The sequence below is a fragment of the Rattus norvegicus genome, chromosome 14 (assembly GCF_021556685.1).
Source record: "Rattus norvegicus strain SHRSP/BbbUtx chromosome 14, alternate assembly SHRSP_T2T, whole genome shotgun sequence".
In the NCBI taxonomy this organism is placed as follows: domain Eukaryota; kingdom Metazoa; phylum Chordata; class Mammalia; order Rodentia; family Muridae; genus Rattus; species Rattus norvegicus.
Genome location: NC_141547.1, coordinates 262,348 through 284,447, shown reverse-complemented (window position 1 = coordinate 284,447; position 22,100 = coordinate 262,348). Strand labels below are relative to the sequence as shown.

Genomic DNA, 22,100 nt, shown 5'->3' with positions numbered 1-22,100 from the left:
CAGCAGATTGGGAAAAGATCTTTACCAATCCTACAACAGATAGAGGCCTTATATCCAAAATATACAAAGAACTCAAGAAGTTAGACTGCAGGGAACAAATAACCCTATTAAAAAATGGGGTTCAGAGCTAAACAAAGAATTCACAGCTGACGAATGCCGAATGGCTGAGAAACACCTAAAGAAATGTTCAACATCTTTAGTCATAAGGGAAATGCAAATCAAAACAACCCTGAGATTTCACCTCACACCAGTGAGAATGGCTAAGATCAAAAACTCAGGTGACAGCAGATGCTGGCGAGGATGTGAAGAAAGAGGAACACTCCTCCATTGTTGGTGGGATTGCAGACTGGTAAAACCATTCTGGAAATCAGTCTGGAGGTTCCTCAGAAAATTGGACATTGAACTGCCTGAGGATCCAGCTATACCTCTCTTGGGCATATACCCAAAAGATGCCTCAACATATAAAAGAGACACGTGCTCCACTATGTTCATCGCAGCCTTATTTATAATAGCCAGAAACTGGAAAGAACCCAGATGCCCTTCAACAGAGGAATGGATACAGAAAATGTGGTACATCTACACAATGGAATATCACTCAGCTATCAAAAACAACGAGTTATGAAATTCGTAGGCAAATGGTTGGAACTGGAAAATATCATCCTGAGTGAGCTAACCCAATCACAGAAAGACATACATGGTATGCACTCATTGATAAATGGCTATTAGCCCAAATGCTTGAATTACCCTAGATCCCTAGAACAAACGAAACTCAAGACGGATGGTCAAAATGTGAATGCTTCACTCCTTCTTTAAATGAGGAAAAAGAATACCCTTGGCAGGGAAGGGAGAGGCAAAGATTAAAACAGAGACTGAAGGAACACCCTTTCAGAGCCTGCCCCACATGTGGCCCATACATATACAGCCACCCAATTAGACAAGATGGATGAAGCAAAGAAGTGCAGACTGACAGGAGCCGGATGTAGATCGCTCCTGAGAGACACAGCCAGAATACAGCAAATACAGAGGCGAATGCCAGCAGCAAACCACTGAACTGAGAATAGGTCCCCCGTTGAAGGAATCAGAGAAATAACTGGAAGAGCTTGAAGGGGCTCGAGACCCCATATGTACAACAATGCCAAGCAACCAGAGCTTCCAGGGACTAAGCCACTACCTAAAGACTATACATGGACTGACCCTGGACTCTGACCCTATAGGTAGCAATGAATATCCTAGTAAGAGCACCAGTGGAAGGGGAAGCCCTGGGTCCTGCTAAGACTGAACCCCCAGTGAACTAGACTGGTGGGGGGGAGGGTGGCAATGGGGGGAGGGTTGGGAGGGGAACACCCATAAGGAAGGGGAGGGGGGAGGGGGATGTTTGCCCGGAAACCGGGAAAGGGAATAACACTCGAAATGTATATAAGAAATACTCAAGTTAATAAACAAAAAAAAAAGAAATACTCAAGTTAATAAAAAAAAAAAGAGAGAGAGAAAAAAAAAGAAAAGTAAAAAAATAAGAATTGCTAGAATCACAAAAAAAAAAAAAACAAAAAAAAAAACCAATGCTACAAAAATATTTAAGAAAGTGGGTGGAACTAGAAAATAACGTCCTGAGTGAGGTAACTCAGTCACAAAAGAACACAGATGTTCCACAGTAACACACTTACTCTAACAAGGCCACACCTCCAAATAGTGTCACTCCCTGGCCAGTATATTCAAACCACAAAAAAAAAAAAATTAAAAAAAAAGAACACAGATGTTAGCACTCATTGATAAGTGGATATTAGCCCAAAAGCTCTGAATACCAAAGAAAGAATTCACAAACTATATGAAGCTCAGGATGAAGGAGACCAAAATATGGATGCTTCAGTCTTTCTTTGCAGAGAAAACAAAATACTCACAGGAAGAAATACAGGAACAAAGAGTGGAGCCGGGACTGAAGAAAAGGTCATCAAGAGACTTCCCTACCTATGAATCCATCCCATATGCAGCCACCAAACCCAGTCACTATTGCTGACGTCTTCTGACAGACTCTATCACAGCCTTACCAATAGAGATAATACTTGAAGCTAACCATCAGACTGAGCACACAGATCACAATTGAAGTGTTAAAGAAAGAACCGAAGGCGTGAAGGGATTTTCAACCCCATAGGAAGAACAGCAATATTAACCGACCAGATCCCCGCCCATAGTTCCCAGGGACTAAACCACCAAACAATGAGTACATGGAGGGACCCATGACTCCAGCCACATCTGTAGCAGAGGATGGCAATATCTAGCATCAATAGGAGGAAAAGCCCTTGGACCTGTGAAGGCTCATTTCCCCTATATAGGGTAATGCCAGGGCATTGAACTGGGAGTGGGTGGGTGGGAATGGGAGAATCTTCATGGAAGAATGTGGAGGGGGGAGGGGGATAGAAAAGGGAGGAAATGAGATAACATTTGAAATGAAAAAAAAAGAAATATAAATACATAGAATATCCTGTTGAAAATTAATTAGATTTCTCCTAAGTACATCTTTGAAGCGATCTTTAGCTATGTAGTTGGTACTGACAGGACTATCATGGAGAACAGAGTGGTTAAAATCCTACAGTTCAGAATATTGTATAGGTCATTTTTTAGAATTGATTGATTTGTTTATTGATTGATTGATTAATGCTTATCCAATTAATGGTTAGTCTCATAGATGTATGTGAAACACATGTATTCCTGATGCCCATGATCCATGAGGGTGTCATATAACATAGAAGACTGAAACTCCGTGTCTCAGCATCAGTTGAATGCATTCATTTTCCACTTAGGTGTGTGGTTGTGTGAAAATTTCCCCCTTCCTATGGCATGCCAACTGGTAATGTCATTTTGTATGTCTTACTCAGGTAATTCACTTGTTATGATATCAAGGTGCAGCTCCACTCTTACACAGAAGACACTGCCCTCAGCAGGACCCCTACAGCTCCAGATTTTGAGTACCTTCAAATGATGTTTTCTGAGCTGCAGGGGGAGAGTAAATTTGTGTATATATCACATGCGGTTGGACGCCCCATAGTTAGATCCCTTCATGTTAACAAGTAGAGATTTTCTGCAATGCCGAAAATTAAAATTTTTCTTATTTTTAACAAGTCAATTAAAAATAACTTGTGTTCTTAGTAAGCAGTACTATGCTTATTTTTATTAAGGATAGGCATTAAGAATTAGTCTTGTTTACAGAAATAGCATGATTTGGTTCTCCTTTAGGCTCTAAGACATAAAGAGTTAAGATTACTTGTTGAATTTAGAGTCAAACTCATTTTATTTCTGTTGAGTGCCTTAAGGACAATTAGACAGGTGTTGGTTTTCCCAAAGTTAAACTTGTCACAGCTCTAGTATAATACATGTATTCTTTCTAGGCTTTGTGGTGGTCCACCAGTTTTACAACTGGGTAGGGCTTGGATTTGATTTCACTCATGGAAAATTTTATAACCGCTTCAGTTAAGCTGAATGATTTTCCACAAAAATGAAACTTTCTGGTCACTTTCAACTCATTACTTCTATATCCTGAGGCTGAAGTGTAGGGTGCATTCAATAAAAGGGCATAGGTTCTGGGAGGCAACTAAGATGAATGGCCAGAACACAGTTTTCAGAGTATTTTGAATTCCCCTAAACAATGACTAGAAATACAGTACATGTAGGAGACTACATGATACCGAAATTCACATTAGCGTGTCTGTGGATCTTGGATGATTACTATCGACCTAAGTAACACAAATATTTTGAATAATACTATTTTAGTATTCATACACAAAATATTTTGTATACCTAATTTAATTTTATATTTTATTACACATATTATTTCATTTTAATTTTATATTGGTTATTTTACTTATTAACAATTTAATTGTTATCCCCCTTGCAAGATTCCCTTCCAAAGACCCTCTATGCCACCTGCTTCTATGAGGGTGCTCCCCCATCCATCCACCCACTCTTGGCTCAGCACACTGCATTCTGCTAAGCTGGGATATCAAGAATTAAGTGGACCAAGGCCCTACCTTTCTATTGATGCCAGATAAGTCCATGCTCTTCTACATATGCAGCTGGAGCCATGGGTCCCTCCATGTTTATTCCTTTGTTGGTGGTTTAGTCCTCGGGAGGTCTCGGGTGTCAGGTTGGGTGATATTGTTCTTCTTATGGATTTGCAAATGCCTTCAGTTCCTTCAGTCCTTCCCCTATCACCTCCATTGCAATCTCTGTGCTATATCTGGTCATTGGGAACAAACATCTGCATCTATAATGATAAAGCTCTGGCAGAGCCTCTCAAAAGACAACTAGGAAGTCTACAAGCACTCACAAAATGAAGTTGGAGATTATGCCTGCACCCTGAACAGCTCTCCACCTGACCCTACCTGCCCTTAAGGATCAGGGGATACTTGGTGCAGAGCCAAAAACAAAGTCTCCAAGAGCAGATAAGAATGCTGCAGTAATTTCATCTGAGCACTGCGGAAAGTTCCTTCAATATCCTCCACCCATGTCCCATTGATTCTAAGAAAGTATCAATTCTAAACAGCAATTCCTGATTGACTGGCATTATTTGTACCAGCAATCCTTGCTTTCTCAGGTAGTCCTAAATTAGGTCCTCCTGCAGGAATGCTGGTGTCACAGGCAGTCCGCAATTAGGTCCTCCTGAAGTATATGCTTTTGAAGCTGCATGGCCACCAGCATTTACATAGAGGCAGCCTTGATGTTCCTGCTATACAAGACTATTAACATGAAGTGGTGTTGTACCTGTCAATGGCTTTTAAACATCTAATATGATGATCAGGTGACATTTTTCATTGTGTTTGTTTATATAGTAAGTTAAGGTAATGGATTTTAGTATATTGAACCATCCTTGCATTCCTGCTATAAAGCCTATTTTATTGTGGGAAATGATAGTTTTGATATATTCTTACATACAGTTTTTGAGAAGTATATTGAGTATCTTTCCATTTGTAAGTGAAATTGGACTGAAGTTCCCTTTCTTTCTTGGATCTTTATTTGGTTAAGGTATGAGGGTAACTGCAGTTTTATAGAATACCTTAGCTACTGTTCCTTCTGTTTCTATTTTGTATAATAGTTTGAGAAGCATTGATATTAGATCCTCCTGGTACATTTCTAAATTAAAAACATTTGGCCTTCGGAGGCCAAACTGAGAGGGTTACAATCACTGCACCTATTTCCTTAGGGGTAATAGGATGGTATACATAGTTCACGTGACCTCGATTTAACTTCAGTACATTGTATGTGACTGTAAAGTCATCCATTTCATCTAGATTTTCCAGTTTTGTTGAGCACTGCTAAGATATAATGATTTTTTGAATTTCTTCAGTTTCTCTTGTTGTGTCTCTCATTTCATTTCTTTTTCTTTTTCTTTTTAATTTAGATACATTCTTTCTGCCCTTTAGTTATTTTGGCTAGAGGTTTATCTCTCTTGCTGATTTTCACAAAGTACCAGCTCTTCATTTATTTTATTCGTTGTATCTTCTTCTTTTCATCTAATTAATTGATTTTAGCCCATAGTTTGGCTAATTCCAGCTATCTCTTCCTCTTGGATGTGTCTGCTTCTTTTTTTGTAGAGGTTTCAAGTGTGCTGTGAAACTGTTAATATAGGATCTCTCCAATTTCATTATGAAGGCACTTACTGCTATGAGTTTTCTACTTATTATTGCTTTTCATGTGTCCCATATTGTGGGAATGCTGTGCTTTCACTTTCATTGAATTCTAGAAAGGTTTTTTACTTTCTTTATTTCTTTATTTGGTCCCTGACCAAAATATCTTGAACAGAGAGTTGTTCAGTTTCCATGAGTATGTGGACTTTCGGTTAGTCCAGCATTCATCTGTGCTGGTCTCATAGACTGCACTGAATGATTTCAATCTTTTTGTATCTGTCAAGGCTTATTTTCCACCTGATTATATAGTCAAGTTTTCAGAAGGGTTGTGAAGTGCTGAGAAGAAGGTATATTCTTCTGTAGTAGGGTGAAATTTTCTGTAGATATCTGTTAAATCCATTTGGTTCATAACTTCTGTTCGTTTCACTTTGTTTCTGTTTAATTTCTGTTTCAATGAACTCTTTATTGGTGAGGGTTTTTTTTTTCTCTCCCACTAGTGTAAGGTTCAATTTTGATTTTGAGATTTAGTAAAGTTTCCTTTACTAATGTGGGTACCTTGAACTAGGGTCATAGATGTTCAGAATTGAGACTTCATCTAGGTTGATTTTTCATTTGATGAGTGTGAAGTGTCCTTTATTATCTCTTTGGATTACATTTTGTTAAAAGTCTCTTTTATCATATATTAAAATCATGATTCCATCTTATTTCTCAGGACAACTTGGTTAGAAAAAAATTTCCAACCTTTTATGCTGAGGTAGTGTCTGATTTGGTGCTGAGGTATGATTCTTGTATCAAGCGAAATGATGGATCCTGTTTGCATGTCCAGTCTGTTAGACTGTCTTTTCATTGGTGAACCGCTTTTGTTAATGTTGAGATAGTTTAGAGACCAATGATTTTTAGTTGCATTTTCTTGGAAGTGATATTCTGTGGGGGGGGTGTGGGTGTGTGTATGTTGATTTCTTGTGTTTTCTTGAGTGAGTAAACTCTTTGTGTTGGAGGCTTCCTTCTTGTACTCGCTGTAGGACTAGATTAGTAAAAATATGTTGTTTAAATTTGGTTTCGTTTTAGAATTATCTTGGTATCTCCACCAATGGTTATTGAAACAGTGTATATTAGTCTGAGCTGACATTTGTGTTCTCCCAGTGTCTGAATGACATGTATCCAGGATTTTATGGCTTTTAGGATGTCTGTTGAGAAGTCTGATGTAATTCTAATAGGTCTGCTATCATATATTACTTGTTCCATCAGGATCACAATAGGTTTACTGCTTTTAATTTTCTTTGTTCTGTGCATTGATTATTTTGTGACCAAAGAATTTTCTTTTCTGGTCCAATCTATTTCGAGTTCTATAGACCTCTTGTACATTTATGGTCATCTCTTTCTTTAGGTTAGGGAAGTGTTCTATGATTTTGTTGAAGATTTTTATTCTGTCCCTTTGAACATGGAATCTTCACAGACTTCTATTTTTATTATCCTTTTTTACTCCTATTATTCTTATGTTTGGTCTTTCCATTGTCTCCTGAATTTCATGGAGGTTTTGGGCTAGGAGCTTTTTACACTTTGTATTTTCTTTGATGGATGTGCCAACATCTTCAATGGTGTCTTCTATACCTAAGTGTTTCTGTTCTATCTCTTGTGTTCTGTTGGTGATGCGTGCATCTGTAGCTCCTGATCTCTTTAATAGGATTTTCATCTACAGATTTGGCTCCATTGGTGATTTCTTTATTGATTCTATTTTCATTTTTAGGTCTTGTACATTTTTGTTTTATTCCTTAACGTGTGTGTGTGTGTGTGTGTGTGTGTGTGTGTGTGTGTGTGTGTGTTTCTGTATTTCTTTTTGGGATTCATTTGTTTCCTCTTTAAGTGTTTCTAACTGTTTGCCTGTGCTTCCCTGTATTTCTTTACAGGAGTTATTGATATCCTCCTTAAAGTTATCTATCATCTACAGAAGATGGTATTTTATGTCAGAAAATTTATTTTCAGATGTTAGAGTATCCAGGGATTGCTTTGGTGGGAGAACTGGATTCTGATTGTGCCAAATTACATTGGCTCCTAATGCTTATGTTCTTGCATTTGCCCCTTGCCATCTAGTTATTGCTAGTGTTAACTAGCCTGGGTGTATATGACTGGAGCCTGCCTCCCTGGAGGCTGGTGGAGCTGTATGACCCAGGTTAGACACAACTTCCTGAGAGGCTGTAGGGCTGCCTTTGTTTAGGGGAGCCCTCCTGTATCCCTGGTTATGGAAGGACTGCCGTGTGACTGGTTACGGCAGTCTTCCTGTATACCTGGATAAGACATTCCTCCTGTTTTAATGGTTAAGATAAATTTATTGTGACCCTGATTATTTCAGATCTTCTAGAGACAGACTGGGAGCAGTCAAGCCTATATGCCCCTGGTGGTGGTACTGTCCAGAGGAGTGGCTGTCTCTTTTGATTGATTTTTGTTGAAAGTTTATGTTATTGCATATTAAAAACTGCTATTCCAATTGCAAACCTTTCAGCTCCTTCAGTCCTTTCTCTAACTCCTTCTTTGGGGACCCCATGCTCAGTCCAAACGTTGGCTGCAATCATATGCCTCTGCATTTTTCAGAGTCTGGAAGAACCTCTCAGGAGACAGCAATATCACGTTCCTGTCAGCAAATAGTTCTTGGCATCTGCCATAGTATATGGGTTTTCTGTCTGTATATGAGATGCATCCCCAGGTGGGGCAGTCTCTGGATGATCTTTCCCCCAGTGTCTGTTCCACACTTTGTCTTCAAATTAACAAAAATATCAACCAACCAGAATGCACAGAGTTCTCACACACTAAACCACCAACCTAAGAGTACACATCAAAGGACCCATGGCTCTATCCGCATACATATCAGAGAGACTCATTGGACATCACTGGGAAAAGAGACTCTTGATCATGGGAAAGCATGATGCCCAAGTGTAGGGGAATGCCAGGGCAGGGAGGCAGTTGTGGGTGGGTGAATGTGTGGGGGAGGACTCTAATAGAAGCAGAGGGATAGAGAATGGGATTGAGGGGTTCTTCCAGAGAAACAGGGAAATGAGTCCATTGATATTGAAAGTCATTAATGATATTTGACCAGGCTCTTCTAGCTTTTAGAGTATTTGTTGTGCAGATAGGTGAAATTCTGATAAACTTGCCTATCACAACTATCACAGGTTTTATGGTCATTTCCCCTCGCTGCTTTTAACACCCTTTCTTGGTTCTGTAGATTTTGTATTTTTATTATTATATGCACTGAAATTTTTCTTTTTGGTTCATTGTAGTTGGTGTTCTATAAGCTTCTTTTATTTTGATAGGCTTCTCTTTCTTTAGGTTAAGAGAATTTTCATCTACAATTTTGTTGAGAATATTATCTGAGACTTGGAACTGGGACTTTTCACAGTCTTCTATTTCTGTTATTCTTGGATTATGGCTTTTCGGGGTATCCCAGGTTTTATCGAATAGGTTTTATGGTTTAGGTCAGGAATTTTTTACATTTACCATTTTCTTTAATGAGACAATCAATTTCTTCTCTTATACTGTACACACATGAGATTCTCTATTCGATTTACTCTATTCTGTTGGTGATGGTTGTTTCTGGTTTTCCAGTTCTATTCCTTAGGTTTTTCAATCTCCAGGATTTCCACTTTCAGGTCCTGCAGAGTATTATTCACTTTCTTCACCTGTTTAACTGTGGGATATATATAAGATTTATGTGTTTCCCCTTTAAAGATCTCTAGATCTCTATCTGTTTGTATTTTCCTGTATTTCTTTAAGATATTTATTCATTTCCTATTTAAAGGACTCTATCATCTTCATAAGATTGGAATAAGGTAATTTTTCTATAGTTTTGGAGTATAAAACTTGCTATATTGGAGTAAGTTTTCTTTGCAGTTGTCACATGACCTTGCCTTTTGTTCATTGTGTTCTTTCAAGGGTCAAGCCATTTGGATGGTTTTATATGTTCTTATTGTAGTGAGTATTGGGAGGGAGGTGGACCTTGTTGGTCCTAGTATGGTAGGGATTTGATTGTTATCCTTGAGCTGTCTGTTTCCAGACCTCCAGTTCTGTATGTTTCTAGAGCCTTAGATCAGATGAAGATAAGTGTAAAGGTGGCAGGAGAGTGGAGATCTTCCTGGGCTAGCAGGATGCTAAGTGGAACTGGGTTTGATAGAGAGGGCTTAGAGAGCGGGGAAGATGTGCTTGACAAAGGAAGCTTAACTGTATGTGTCTGGAGTCTGATGAAGGTGCAGAACAGTTTCATGATTTCTTTACTGTTTCTATTTCCAGTTTTTGGACTTGGTCTGTTTTATTCCATTCCATCATATTTTAATTTGTATTTTCCTCTGTTGTTTCATGTGATTTACTTCTCCCTAGGAGCTTCTTCCTGTCTGTTTGTTGCTTTCTCAAAGGCCTCAGTCATCCTCATGAAATGCCAGTTTAGGTAAGAATCTTGCTCTTCAGGTGTGTTTTGGTATCCAGAATAGGAGATCTGGGTTCTGATAATACCAAATTATATTGGGTTCTGCAGCTTATGTTCACCTTCACCTTGTCTTTTACCATCTATTCCTCTCTGGTGTTAACTGGCCTGCATGTCTCATACTGTAGCAGGCCTCTTTGGAGACAGGTAGAACTGTTTGACCAGGAGTTGAGAAGGCTTCCTGGGAGTCAACCATTGCTGTCTCTGGTTAAGGTATGCCTCCAGTGTCCCTCCTTAGTGCAAGCCTCCTGTGTCTCTATTTTCTGTGTCCCAGGTAAAATCAGACCTCCTGGGGGCCATATTGGCTTTGGGATACAGGACATGTATATTAATCTGCAATAGTTTCAGGTGGAGGTGCAGAGCGGCAGGACAATGGGGCTCAGAAAGATCAGGTTAGATTGATCCCACATGTGCTGGATGGACACTGTGGGTTTCTCATATGATATCCATATTAGTCATAGATTCCCAACTATATTCCCAGTTATAGAAGACCTCCTGTTAGAAATGTAGGCTGTCAGGAGTGTGAGAAACATCCATCTTTATAAGTTCAGATAGTATAGGCCATTCATGTGTAAACTTTATATAGCATATTGACATTCTTTTCTTGGTATTCCATATCATTATGGTTCAAGATATGGGACAATGATGCTTGGAAGTGTATATAGGACTCGTTATTGCAAGCTGAGTTTTTTGGTTTAAAGGTTTTAATGGGACAACTTGGAAAAATCAGCATCAGCACTCTGCCTATCTATGTACTTTTAGTGTTACAGAAGTAATATGTCATGTCAGTTATGATGAATTGTGTGAAAAATCCTATTTATAATCAAGTAATAACTAGTTAGATTTTGTTTCAATAAATTATCTGGAATGTTTATTTCCTACATAAATCAGGGTAATTATAATTGACTGAGATGCTCTTCCATTGTAATGAAGATACTGAAGTTATATTTATTGGTGCATGGGTGTACAATGGACATCACAGTGCATTGCAAATATCTCTGCTTCAGATCTTGGTTATTGCATATTTTGGTCACAAAAGAAGCCTTTCCCTCCATGGAGAGTGTTGAGTTCAGATACTCCTAACTGCTTCAATGTTTGACTAACTCTTACCTCAGTAGTGTATCAAACTAAGTTTCAAGTGATTGAAGAAACAAAAATCATCATATGATTAATGGGCAACAAGCAGCAAAAGAACGTTTTTCTAATGAATGATATAAAACATTTAATGAAAGCACAACACCAATGCTTCTAATATTATTCTACGAAATGAAAGGGAATGGAGGCTATCACATATTCCACATAGCATAACAAGGAATCAGATATATAATTCCACAAGAAATAAAATACAACACACTAGAAGGAGACAATGGAATATTCTCTGTTAAACATAGAAGCACAATTTTATTTTATATACCCATCAAATATTATTGTGCAAATATTAAGATGGCCATCCAACAGATAACTTAAAGGAAACAAATGAATAAAAGATTTCCTTGATAATTAGGAAGGACAGTGTAGTGTGTGATGTACATTCTTTTCATCCTATCAAGCCAATAACATGAGATTTAGGCAAAAAGAGAAAGAGATTTCTGAAGTACTACTTGTGCTCCGAATAACATAGGGATTGTTTCTGTAGAAAACAATGTGGAGCCTCACCTCTCAAACATGATAAAAGCAAATTCGACTATTACTGAAGGATCTGCATGTTTCACCTCCATACTTGACATAATGAGTACAGTATGGAGCTCAGTCCAATGCATATGAGCACCAAATAACTTCCAAAAGAGTGCCACAGCTCAGGATGGCATTTCAATTGCAGTTACAACAGAGTGAAGAGTCAGCCTCCATGCATGTTCCCAAATCATTTGACATGGAATTACCATAGACTATAAAAAAGGATAGAAAATCACATTAGGTCACCCAATTTACCCATTTAAATTGGGTGAATAAGTACTGAAAAAAAATACTTACACTGGAAAAGACATAATTTAACCAAAGTATGGAACAAATTCTTACTCATAGTAAGTATGAAAGTTCAATAAACTCCATAGCAAGATTTTATTATAAGCCAGGAAAGTATCAATTATCCTGAAAATTGAGTAAAGATTCCACTTTATTTCAAGTGGAATAGAATTCAGTGTCGCCCTTATGGACATAAGAATAAGGTAGTTCAAAAAATTACAAATCACATTCAATGCTCCATCTGTGTCACTCATTGTAATCTAAACAAGTTACATAAATGAACAAATCAGACATACATCTGTGTTGTTGCAATGTAATCCAAGACAGTACTCTATCAAAACAAATACCAACTAGACATAAATAAAAATAATGTAACATATATACTAACATTAGCAATAGAACTCTCTCATAAATGATACATAAATTCTTTCATTCTTTAAATAAAACATATGAAATTGTTCTCATTCAGCTTAATGAGGTATGAACAAACATCAACCAAGAAAATGTTTTTATCAAATGGCATTGACTGCCAAGGACTGATTATCAGTCAGTAGACCAGCATTATAACTCATTAAAGGTCTGCACCGGAACAAATATTGGACAGGATGGGTTTTGAATCTGTATAATTCCAGGCATTATTGGATTTAGCATAATGACACCTTCTCCAAATAACAGGAGTCATAGGAATTTTGAGGAGATTTTATAAACATGACTTTCATACAATAGTATATGAACAGAGAAAATGTTCAACTCCTGGCTCAATGTTGCATGTGAGACTGCCCTTCCCTTCAATAGAAAGTGGAAGATAAAATGTCCCATGATTCAACTCAAAGTCTGAATAATATGGAACATTTATACCTTCTTAACTCTAGTCTTACTATGAAAGTTCTGTTGAAATCTATTGGGTTCATACATATGGCTGTTTACACATGGTCTGGTTCAAGTTGTCCAAAAGAAGATTGTCCCTTAGAAGATTTATGTCACAGATATGAATGAAATCATGGCAGTTGTGGATGGAGAACATGATCTTCAAAACATGTTTTTGGAAATGCTTTGATCAAAAGTTTTCAGACCTCAGATGTAGAGCTTGAGGCCAGAATTTTCCAATTGTATCCAGGGAGCAGAACATAGGATGAGTGGAAAGGAACTGATGAATATAATTAAGTGGATCTCCAGACAGCAAAAGCCTTAAAATATACACATAAGTATAAACGTGTGTGTTATGTTTGTCTTCATAAGAAAGAGGTTTCACAACTGGTCCATGCTGGATCCTAGCAGACATGAAGAAGCTGTGTGCTTTCACTGTTGCCTTTTTGTTCCTGAAGTTTTCTGTCATCTTGTGCAGAACACAATTGACTGAACCCAATTGCTTTTGGAGGATAAAAAATAGTGAAGATAATGATGGAGATTTGCAAAATGACTGTGGTTTTATCCTTTTTACATTCAAGGGACGTATTGAAGAAAATTTTTATAATAAACTTCTTAATTTTATTAATTTTAGGTAAGTCATTAACATTATTCTCTGCTTCAATGTCATGAACTGGAAATATATAGCTCTGTACACAACCTGTAAGATTCTGTCCCGTTTTTCCCCCTGTATCTTTAGGAACCACTGAAAATTAATTATAACATCAATTACTATTTTAATACTTTCAAATGTGTCACAGTTTAGCTTAACTTTACTACATTGACCTCTAGTTCACAAAGCTGGAAAACAAAATATCTGTTGAATCTTTGTGGATATCGTATGGTGAAATATGTGTCTTCATTTGCCTTGAATTTGCAATTCCCACTTTTGCCAAAATCTCAATATGATGAGACTGCATCACTACCTATCCTCCATTGTCTGCCAATGATTCCTGCATGAGCATGCATCAAAGGCCTCTAAAAAAGGTTATCTAATTTTGGTCTCTAAAAGTTGTGTATAAATTCATATACTAAGATATATGTGTGGAAGGGAAGTCTACTATACATGATACCAACCTATAATTATTGCATACATACTTACGGATATACATATATTTTGCTTTTTAAAATATTCTTTAAATAAGCCCTCCTGTCATTCTGGAGTTGTCACTGAATGTGGAAAAAGCCTGCCAGGCTTCATATTATTTTACCAGAATATTTTTTGGTCTAGTAATGCAAATACCCAGTCACATATTAAACTTATTATCTGTATCACATTGATGTTTACTATTTCTTTTAATTTTTGAATAAATGTAACATTAGAGAAAATCTAGAAGAACAAATGTACTTCTTATACTACAAACTTAATTGCAATTGAAATTTTATGTTTCAAACATCTCCTTTAATCATCACTATGCTTGGTTTTAGAATACCAGCAAGAAAATATGAGTTTTTTCTGGTTATGTTTTTCGCTACTGATGAGATCAACAAGAATCCTTATCTTCTATCCAACATGTCTTTGCTATTTTCCATCATTTTTGGCATGTGTGAAGATACATTGGGAATTGTGGACGAAGTATATTCACAATCAAACAAAGGTTTGGCTTTTACTAATTTTATCTGTGGAGTAGAGTCAACTTGTGATATACAGCTTACAGGACCATTTTGGACAACATCCTTAAAACTGGCGATTTATTCCAAGGCTCCAAAGGTAAGAATGTGAGACACTGTATGAATTAACAACATTTAAATTACATTTACATGTGCCTACAAGAAAACTTGGACCACATGCATTTCTGAGTATGCTGCTACACATACACACACACACACACACACACACACACACACACACACACATAAATAATCTATTGTTTAAATTACTGGGCAAACAGGCAAAACTGAATATTCAGACTTATCAAGAAGAGTCTAGAATATAATAGGAAAATATATAACATTTATAGTATAATCATACTGTTCTTAAACTAAGTTATGAATGGTGAGTAACATTACTTGTATATAAGTCCAAACATCCTAACAATAATATTCCTAATGTGGATATTTCATCCTTTCTTCAACACTCTTTAGCTTTTCTTTGGACCATTTAACCCTAACCTGAATGACCATGTCCAGTTTCCCTATGTCCATCAGGTGGCATCCAAGGACACGTGTTTGTCCCATGGCATGGCATCCTTGATGCTTCATTTTAAATGGACTTGGATAGGACTGGCCATCTCAGATGATGATCAGGGTATTCAATTTCTCTCAGATTTGAAAGAGGAAATGCAAAGGCATGGGATCTGTTTAGCTTTTGTTAATATGATCCCAGAAAACATGCAGATATACATGACAATGGCTAAGATATATGATAAACAAATTATGACATCTTCAGCAAAAGTTGTTGTCATTTATGGTAAAATAAACTCTACTTTAGAAGTCAGCTTTAGAAGATGGGGAAACTTAGGTGCTCATAGAATCTGGATCACAACCTCACAATGGGATGTTATCACAAATATAAAAGATTTCAACCTTGATTTCTTCCATGGGACTGTCACTTTTGCACACCACCACAGTGACATTGCTGAATTTAGAAATTTTATGCAAACAATAAACACTTCCAAGTATCCAGTAGACATTTCGCAGTCTATGCTGGGGTGGAATCATTTTAACTGTTCAATCTCGAAGAACAATAGCAAAATAGATTATTTTACTTTCAACAACCCATTGGAATGGTTAGCACAGCACACATTTGACATGGTCCTGAGTGAAGAAGGTTACAATTTGTATAATGCTGTGTATGCTGTGGCCCACACCTACCATGAACTCATTTTACAACAAGTAGAGTCTCAGAAAATGGAAGAACCAAAAGGAGTATTCACTGACTGTCAGCAGGTAGTTTCATATATTTCATTATACTTAGATATAACAATGTGATATTTCATGCCCCTGAGAAGCTCACGTACATTTGTTAGAGATTATTCCCTCAGTGTAAAGGAATGGCTATTCAGAGCCTGACCCACATGTGGCATATATATATATATATATATATATATATATATATATATATATATATAATCTCCACCAAAACTAGAATAAGATTCATGAAGCTAGAAAATGCATGCTGAAAGGGACTGAATATAGATCTCTCCTGGAAACACATCCAGAGCATGTCCTACAGAGGTCAATGCTAGCAGCAAACCACCAAACTGAGAATAGGACCCCCTTGGGGGGAATCAGAGGAAGTATTGAAAGAGTTGAAGGAGGTTGCAACCCCATAAAAGCAATAATGCTAACCAACCAGAGCTTCCAGAGACTAAACCACTACCGAAAGACTGTACATGGACTGACCCAGAGCTCCAACTGCATATGTAGCAGAGAATAACCATGTTGGGGCACCAGGTGAAGGGGAAGCCCTTGGTCCTGCAAAGGTTGGACCTCCAGTGCAGGGGAATAAGGGGAGGGAGTGGCAATAAGGGGGATGTATAGGGGGAATACCCATATTGGGGAGGGGAAGGAGGGGGAAAGGGGGCTTATGGACAGGAAACCGGGAAGGGGAATAACATTTGAAATGTAAGTAAAGAAATATATCTAATAAAATATATTTAAAAAAGAAAAAAGAGAAAGATTTCTACACTGCAAAACTCTCAAATAAATCTTTTACATGGATATATATCATGCACAGTGATAACTTTTAATAGGAGAGAATATATTTTTATGAATATAAGTGAATTTTGTGAAAATGTGTTTCAACATTTTACCACATGAGTTCAAATTTAAGATAGGAGCCAAAAGTTTTATCATAAAAGCCTTAAGTGATGACAAGGATAGAAAAATTTCCTCAAGAATAGTTTCTCAGGAATCAGTATGTGTGTTTTGATTAATAGTTATTCATTTAAATTAGTGATTATTTATAAAAACCCAAATGACTAAGAGTGCACATTTTATTAACTTTATGTTTATTTCATATATGTATACAGTATGTACATGAAATACCGACTACCATTCTTTATTTTCACAACTTCCAGAATTTTAGACTTCTACGTAATTCTTACAAATATGGCTTCAGTTTTTAAATATTATTTTGACAAACATGTACACACTCACACACACACACACACACACACACACAGACACCATGTTACTTGTTGTCTGGTAATTATTTTTTCTAGCACGTTTTATAATCGAACATTAATATGAAGTATATTAATTTTTAATTATTCATGATGCATAATGTACTTTACTACATGTGATTACTTTCATACACCTGTCTTTTCTGAAAGACATTAAAAAATTATGGTACATTCTCAATTTAGCATTACCTACATTGATAAGCATATGTAATCATCTAATGATGCATCTCATTTAGGTGGCTTCCTTGCTGAAAACAAGGGTATTTACTAACCCTCTTGGAGAACTGGTGAACATGAATCACAGGGAAAATCAATGTATAGAGCATGACATTTTCATCATTTGGAATTTTCCACAAGGCCTTGGATTAAAAGTCAAAATAGGAACCTATTTTCCTTATTTCACACATAATCAACAACTTCATATATCTGAAGACTTGGAGTGGGCCACAGGAGGAACATTGGTAGGTATGCCACAATTATTATTTTTTCAAGATATATAAATTTTAAAATATGAGGCACTGAAATAATAGCCATGAGATGAAGACCAATTGCTACTTTTAATTTATATATTTTTATTATTTATTACATTTTATTACATTTTAAATGTTACCCCACTCCCTGTTTCCCCTCCTCTGCACAAGATTGTTATTTCTGTAATCAGTAGGAGGGGTATTGTGCAAGTTGGATGCCCTAGCATAGAATGTTAGAGTAGTGATGCCAAAGTGGGCAGATTGGCGGGGAAGCTCCCTCATAAAAGCAGAGGGAGGGGGAATAGAATGGAGATTCAAGGTTTTCTTTCTTTTTTTTTTTTTTTTTTTTTTTTTTTTTTTTTTTTTTTTTGTCCGGAGCTGGGGAACGAACCCAGGGCCTTGCGCTTGCTAGGCAAGCACTCTACCACTAAGCTAAATCCCCAACCCCCCAATGTTTTCTTTTAAACTTAAGGAAAAGTTCATTAATTGTTTGAGAGTCTTATATAACGTACTTTGTTCTCATACATTTAAACAACACTTTCTTGATGTATCTTACCTTCTCTCTCCATACAACTCACTGTTCTTATTTTTTATGTATAAATCTTGAGAGAGAAACTGATGCCACATAAAACTTCCATTTGGATTAATCAGTTTAAGAAGAAAAAATTTTAAATTGCTATAACTGACATGTTACATATATAATATTACATAATGTAGTAAATATTCTGTGAATTTTAGTGCACTGTAAAGTAATATAAAATAATAAATTATCAGAGGAATATGTATAACCAAATTACTTAATATCACATATATCAACGTATGGGTCATTGTATATATGATGTATACATGAACTACACTGACACACGTGTGTGTGTGTGTGTGTGTGTGTGTGTGTGTGTGTGTGTGTGTGTGTATTGCCTCAGGTTCCCTCCTCCATGTGTAGTATGACATGCACTGCTGGATTCAGAAAAATTCATCAGAAAGAAACAGCAGACTGCTGCTTTGATTGTGTCCAGTGCCCAGAAAATGAGGTTTCCAATGATACAGGTACATGCTTGCATGAAGGAGAAAACTGATGAATACAAATACCTTCTTTTTCTAAACTAGAAATATGATATGGCCTACATGGAAACTGAAGACCAAAAATCTCCATGTTTCAGAATTTAACAAGAAATAATATCAACATCTTTTGGACCCAAGCAAATAAACTGTAATTTTTTTCTATAAACAACTCATTTCTCTCACAATATAGTGGCTACTGATTTTATATTATGCAGAAAATGTTTAGGGGGACATGCATGTGTAACAATTTTTAAACAATAATTTTAAACATAATCTATGCAGATGTTTATTCTTCTTTGATCCTTTGTACAAAGAATCTTGACTACATGATCAGTCTGCAATATTTCCCTCTATCACACAGCTTAGTGCCTGACAAATACCAGATGCTCAGGATAACAGTTGTTCTTTACTGAAATATATTTTAATAGCTTATATGGCTTAAATGGTTAAGAATTTCTTGTAAAAAGTTCAAACAAGGGTTAATATTTCAAGAATGCAGCAACAGATGGGATAGTGCTTATCATTAATCACAATCTAGCTAAGGAAAAAAGGATGAATGTCAATATTCATAATCTTCATGCCATAATCTTCAATATCTATAACCTTGGAATGTGTAGTTGGGAAAAAAGAGATTATACAACAAGAGGGATATGCACAGATCTATGAGGCATACTTCTTCAAGAAGGACAATATTCCCTTATGTGAACAGTTTTGCATGGGTAATTATACGCTCTGGTGCCTATATATAGGTAGACAGTGCACAACTCTCAAAGCAAAGTACATAATGTCTTTCATCAAATGGCATCAACAACTATTTCTGCACACTACCCTTGTCTGTCTTTAGCAAATTTATGGTTTGAGGACTAAGATAACCTATTATGAATATTATTAATCACATTTTTCTTTCTTCTTTGTTTAATAAGTATTTTTTCCATTCCCTGTGATGATGATTTGTTCCATCTCAAAGCATAGGTTAATAGAAAGCAATCTTAAGTTAATGGTCCCTAGAGCTATAAGAAATGGAATAGATGCTCAACACCAAATTATTTATTTATATATCCTCTGAATAATACAAATAAAAAAGTATTAACTACATAAATATGATATTTTATAAGAGTTTATTGTTGTTTGCTAGCAGATATGGAACAGTGTGTGAGGTGTCCAGATGATTCGTATACCAACTTAGAGCAAACACAGTGCCTCCAAAGAACTGTGTCATTTCTGGCTTATGAAGATCCACTGGGGATGGCTCTAGGCTGCATGGCCCTGTCCTTCTCGGCCATCACAATTCTAGTACTAGTCACTTTTGTGAAGTACAAGGATACTCCCATTGTAAAAGCCAATAACCGCATTCTCAGCTACATCCTGCTCATCTCTCTAGTCTTCTGTTTTCTCTGCTCATTGCTCTTCATTGGACATCCCAACCAGGACACCTGCATCCTGCAGCAGACCACATTTGGAGTATTTTTCACAGTGGCTATTTCTACCGTGTTGGCCAAAACAATAACTGTGGTTACAGCTTTCAAGCTCACTACTCCAGGGAGAATGATAAGAAGGAGGATGATAAAAGTGGCAACTAACTTTCTCATTCCCATTTGTACCCTAATCCAACTTGCTCTTTGTGGAATCTGGTTGGGAACATCTCCTCCCTTTATTGACAGAGATATACAATCTGAACATGGTAAGGTCATCATTATTTGCAACAAAGGCTCAATCATTGCCTTCTACTTTGTCTTGGGATATTTGGGCTCCTTGGCTCTGGGGAGCTTCACTGTGGCTTTCTTGGCTAGGAACCTTCCTGACAGATTCAATGAAGCCAAGTTCCTAACATTCAGCATGTTGGTGTTCTACAGTGTATGGATCACCTTCCTCCCTGTCTACCATAGCACAAGGGGGAAGGTTATGATAGTTGTGGAGGTATTCTCTATCTTGGCTTCTAGTGCTGGGTTACTAGGGTGTATCTTTGTCCCAAAGTGTTATGTTCTTTTAGTTCGACCAGATTTAAATGTTCTTCAGAAATAAAAAGATGAATTGCTTTATCAAAGTTTTACTGTTTTACTTTGCCTTAATAAAGTATTCCTTAATCATAAAAAAGTTTAAGCAATACCTAGAGATAGTATTTATATCACAGGGCAGGATTGCTTAAAATAATACCAATTAGTACGTTTTGGTGGCAAATGAGCCCTCCCAAACCTAAACATATTGAAAATAGGAAATCTCAGTTGAGGAGTGGCTACCATCACTTTGACTTGTAGGTATATGTTTAAGGAATGTTCTTAATTAAGGATTAGTATAAGGTGAACTTGCTGCATGTGGGAAATACCACCTCTAAGCAAGTTGTTCTGGGAGTTATAAGGAAGAAGACTGTAGATAGGATGGACATAAAGCCAGTAATCAGCATTATTCCAGGGACTCTTGTTGAGTCCTTGAATTCATGTTCTTGGCATTATTCAATTATGTGTGACCAAGGGGCATAGGAAAATAATACTTTCTCATATATTCCCTTTGACCATGGTGTTACAGCAACAGAAACTAAGACATCAGCAAATTGGTAAATTGCCTTAGATGAGATTTGGAATGTCTTAGATTACTGATGCAATAAAAGGCATTTATTTGGAAAGAGAAACAAGATTGAATCATAGTAGAGTGTGGAGCATAGTTACAGCATTGAATATTCTTGATGGCCATCACAGAGCCCTGACATATTGGAATAGCTTTATAATATACTATAAAGATATTCAGAATATCAAATAACATACAAGAAGAGTACAACATATGAAAAGGACTGTGGGGTTCAGATTGTGCCTGCTCTATAAGGCTCTTGAACTTTATAGAAAACACAGCATTTCATTATGAAAGGTGTTTCATTCAGTGAGGAAAAAGCAGTGATGAAAATAATGTAATACACAATAACTTTATCACAATTAGGTCACTGAAGTCTAGGAACAAATAAATCACTTTAGATGAAGAATCTCATTATACAATTTGTCAAAATAGGAGTAACATAATATTATTCGGTTTAATATTATATACACAAAGAAACAAATACAAATACATACCCATTACTATTTTTCAACATTATTTGGTGAAATACAGTGCCATTTTTCACAAAATATTATTTGTTCCTTTATTTTTAACTATGATTTGGTAGTTAGTTTTGAGACTGTAATTTAATTGCTTTTTTCTTTATATTTCCTGATTCCAACACACCATTTGTACCTCTCCCTGCACTCCTAAAATGGATATGGGCTCTTATATAAATAACTATTACTGAATGCATATATGTATTTTATATACATATACATTTTGAAATATAAGCTGTAGATACCATCTAAATTTGCATACATTTATATTCTGATGGTTCATTACTTGGTTCAGCATATAAAAAAATCTTTGTTTCTTTCCTTTGCAATGACTACCTCTCCCATGCACCTATATGTACTTTCCTGTAAATTGTTATGTAGGGTAAAAGCATTTTAAGCTT

The 22,100-nt window shown here is 36.5% G+C and overlaps 1 protein-coding gene across 3 annotated transcripts; it reads left to right on the top strand.

Moving 5' to 3' along the window:
* The first annotated feature begins 13,331 nt into the window (after positions 1-13,331).
* Vom2r67 (vomeronasal 2 receptor, 67) lies at positions 13,332-20,638 on the top strand. Of its 3 annotated transcripts, NM_001099485.4 has the most exons (6): positions 13,332-13,552; positions 14,386-14,668; positions 15,043-15,846; positions 17,321-17,545; positions 18,478-18,601; positions 19,752-20,638. In NM_001099485.4, the coding sequence occupies exons 1-6, from the start codon at positions 13,332-13,334 to the stop codon at positions 20,636-20,638; spliced, it is 2,544 nt and encodes an 847-aa protein (NP_001092955.4). The 3 variants fall into 3 exon arrangements, with proteins under 3 accessions (NP_001092955.4, XP_087440495.1, XP_087440494.1); XM_087584369.1 differs by lacking the exons at positions 17,321-17,545; positions 18,478-18,601 and having other exon boundaries at positions 19,755-19,772; XM_087584368.1 differs by lacking the exons at positions 17,321-17,545; positions 18,478-18,601 and having other exon boundaries at positions 19,752-19,772.
* The last annotated feature ends 1,462 nt before the right edge of the window (positions 20,639-22,100 follow it).

What these genes read in the sequence shown, in the direction of transcription:
- Vom2r67 (NM_001099485.4), top strand. Translation starts at nt 13,332, where the DNA reads ATGAAGAAGCTGTGTGCTTTCACTGTTGCCTTTTTGTTCCTGAAGTTT. An exon ending in CTTAATTTTATTAATTTTAG is followed by an intron (nt 13,553 to 14,385) that starts GTAAGTCATTAA and finishes GCTTGGTTTTAG; the next exon opens with AATACCAGCAAGAAAATATG. An exon ending in TTTATTCCAAGGCTCCAAAG is followed by an intron (nt 14,669 to 15,042) that starts GTAAGAATGTGA and finishes AACACTCTTTAG; the next exon opens with CTTTTCTTTGGACCATTTAA.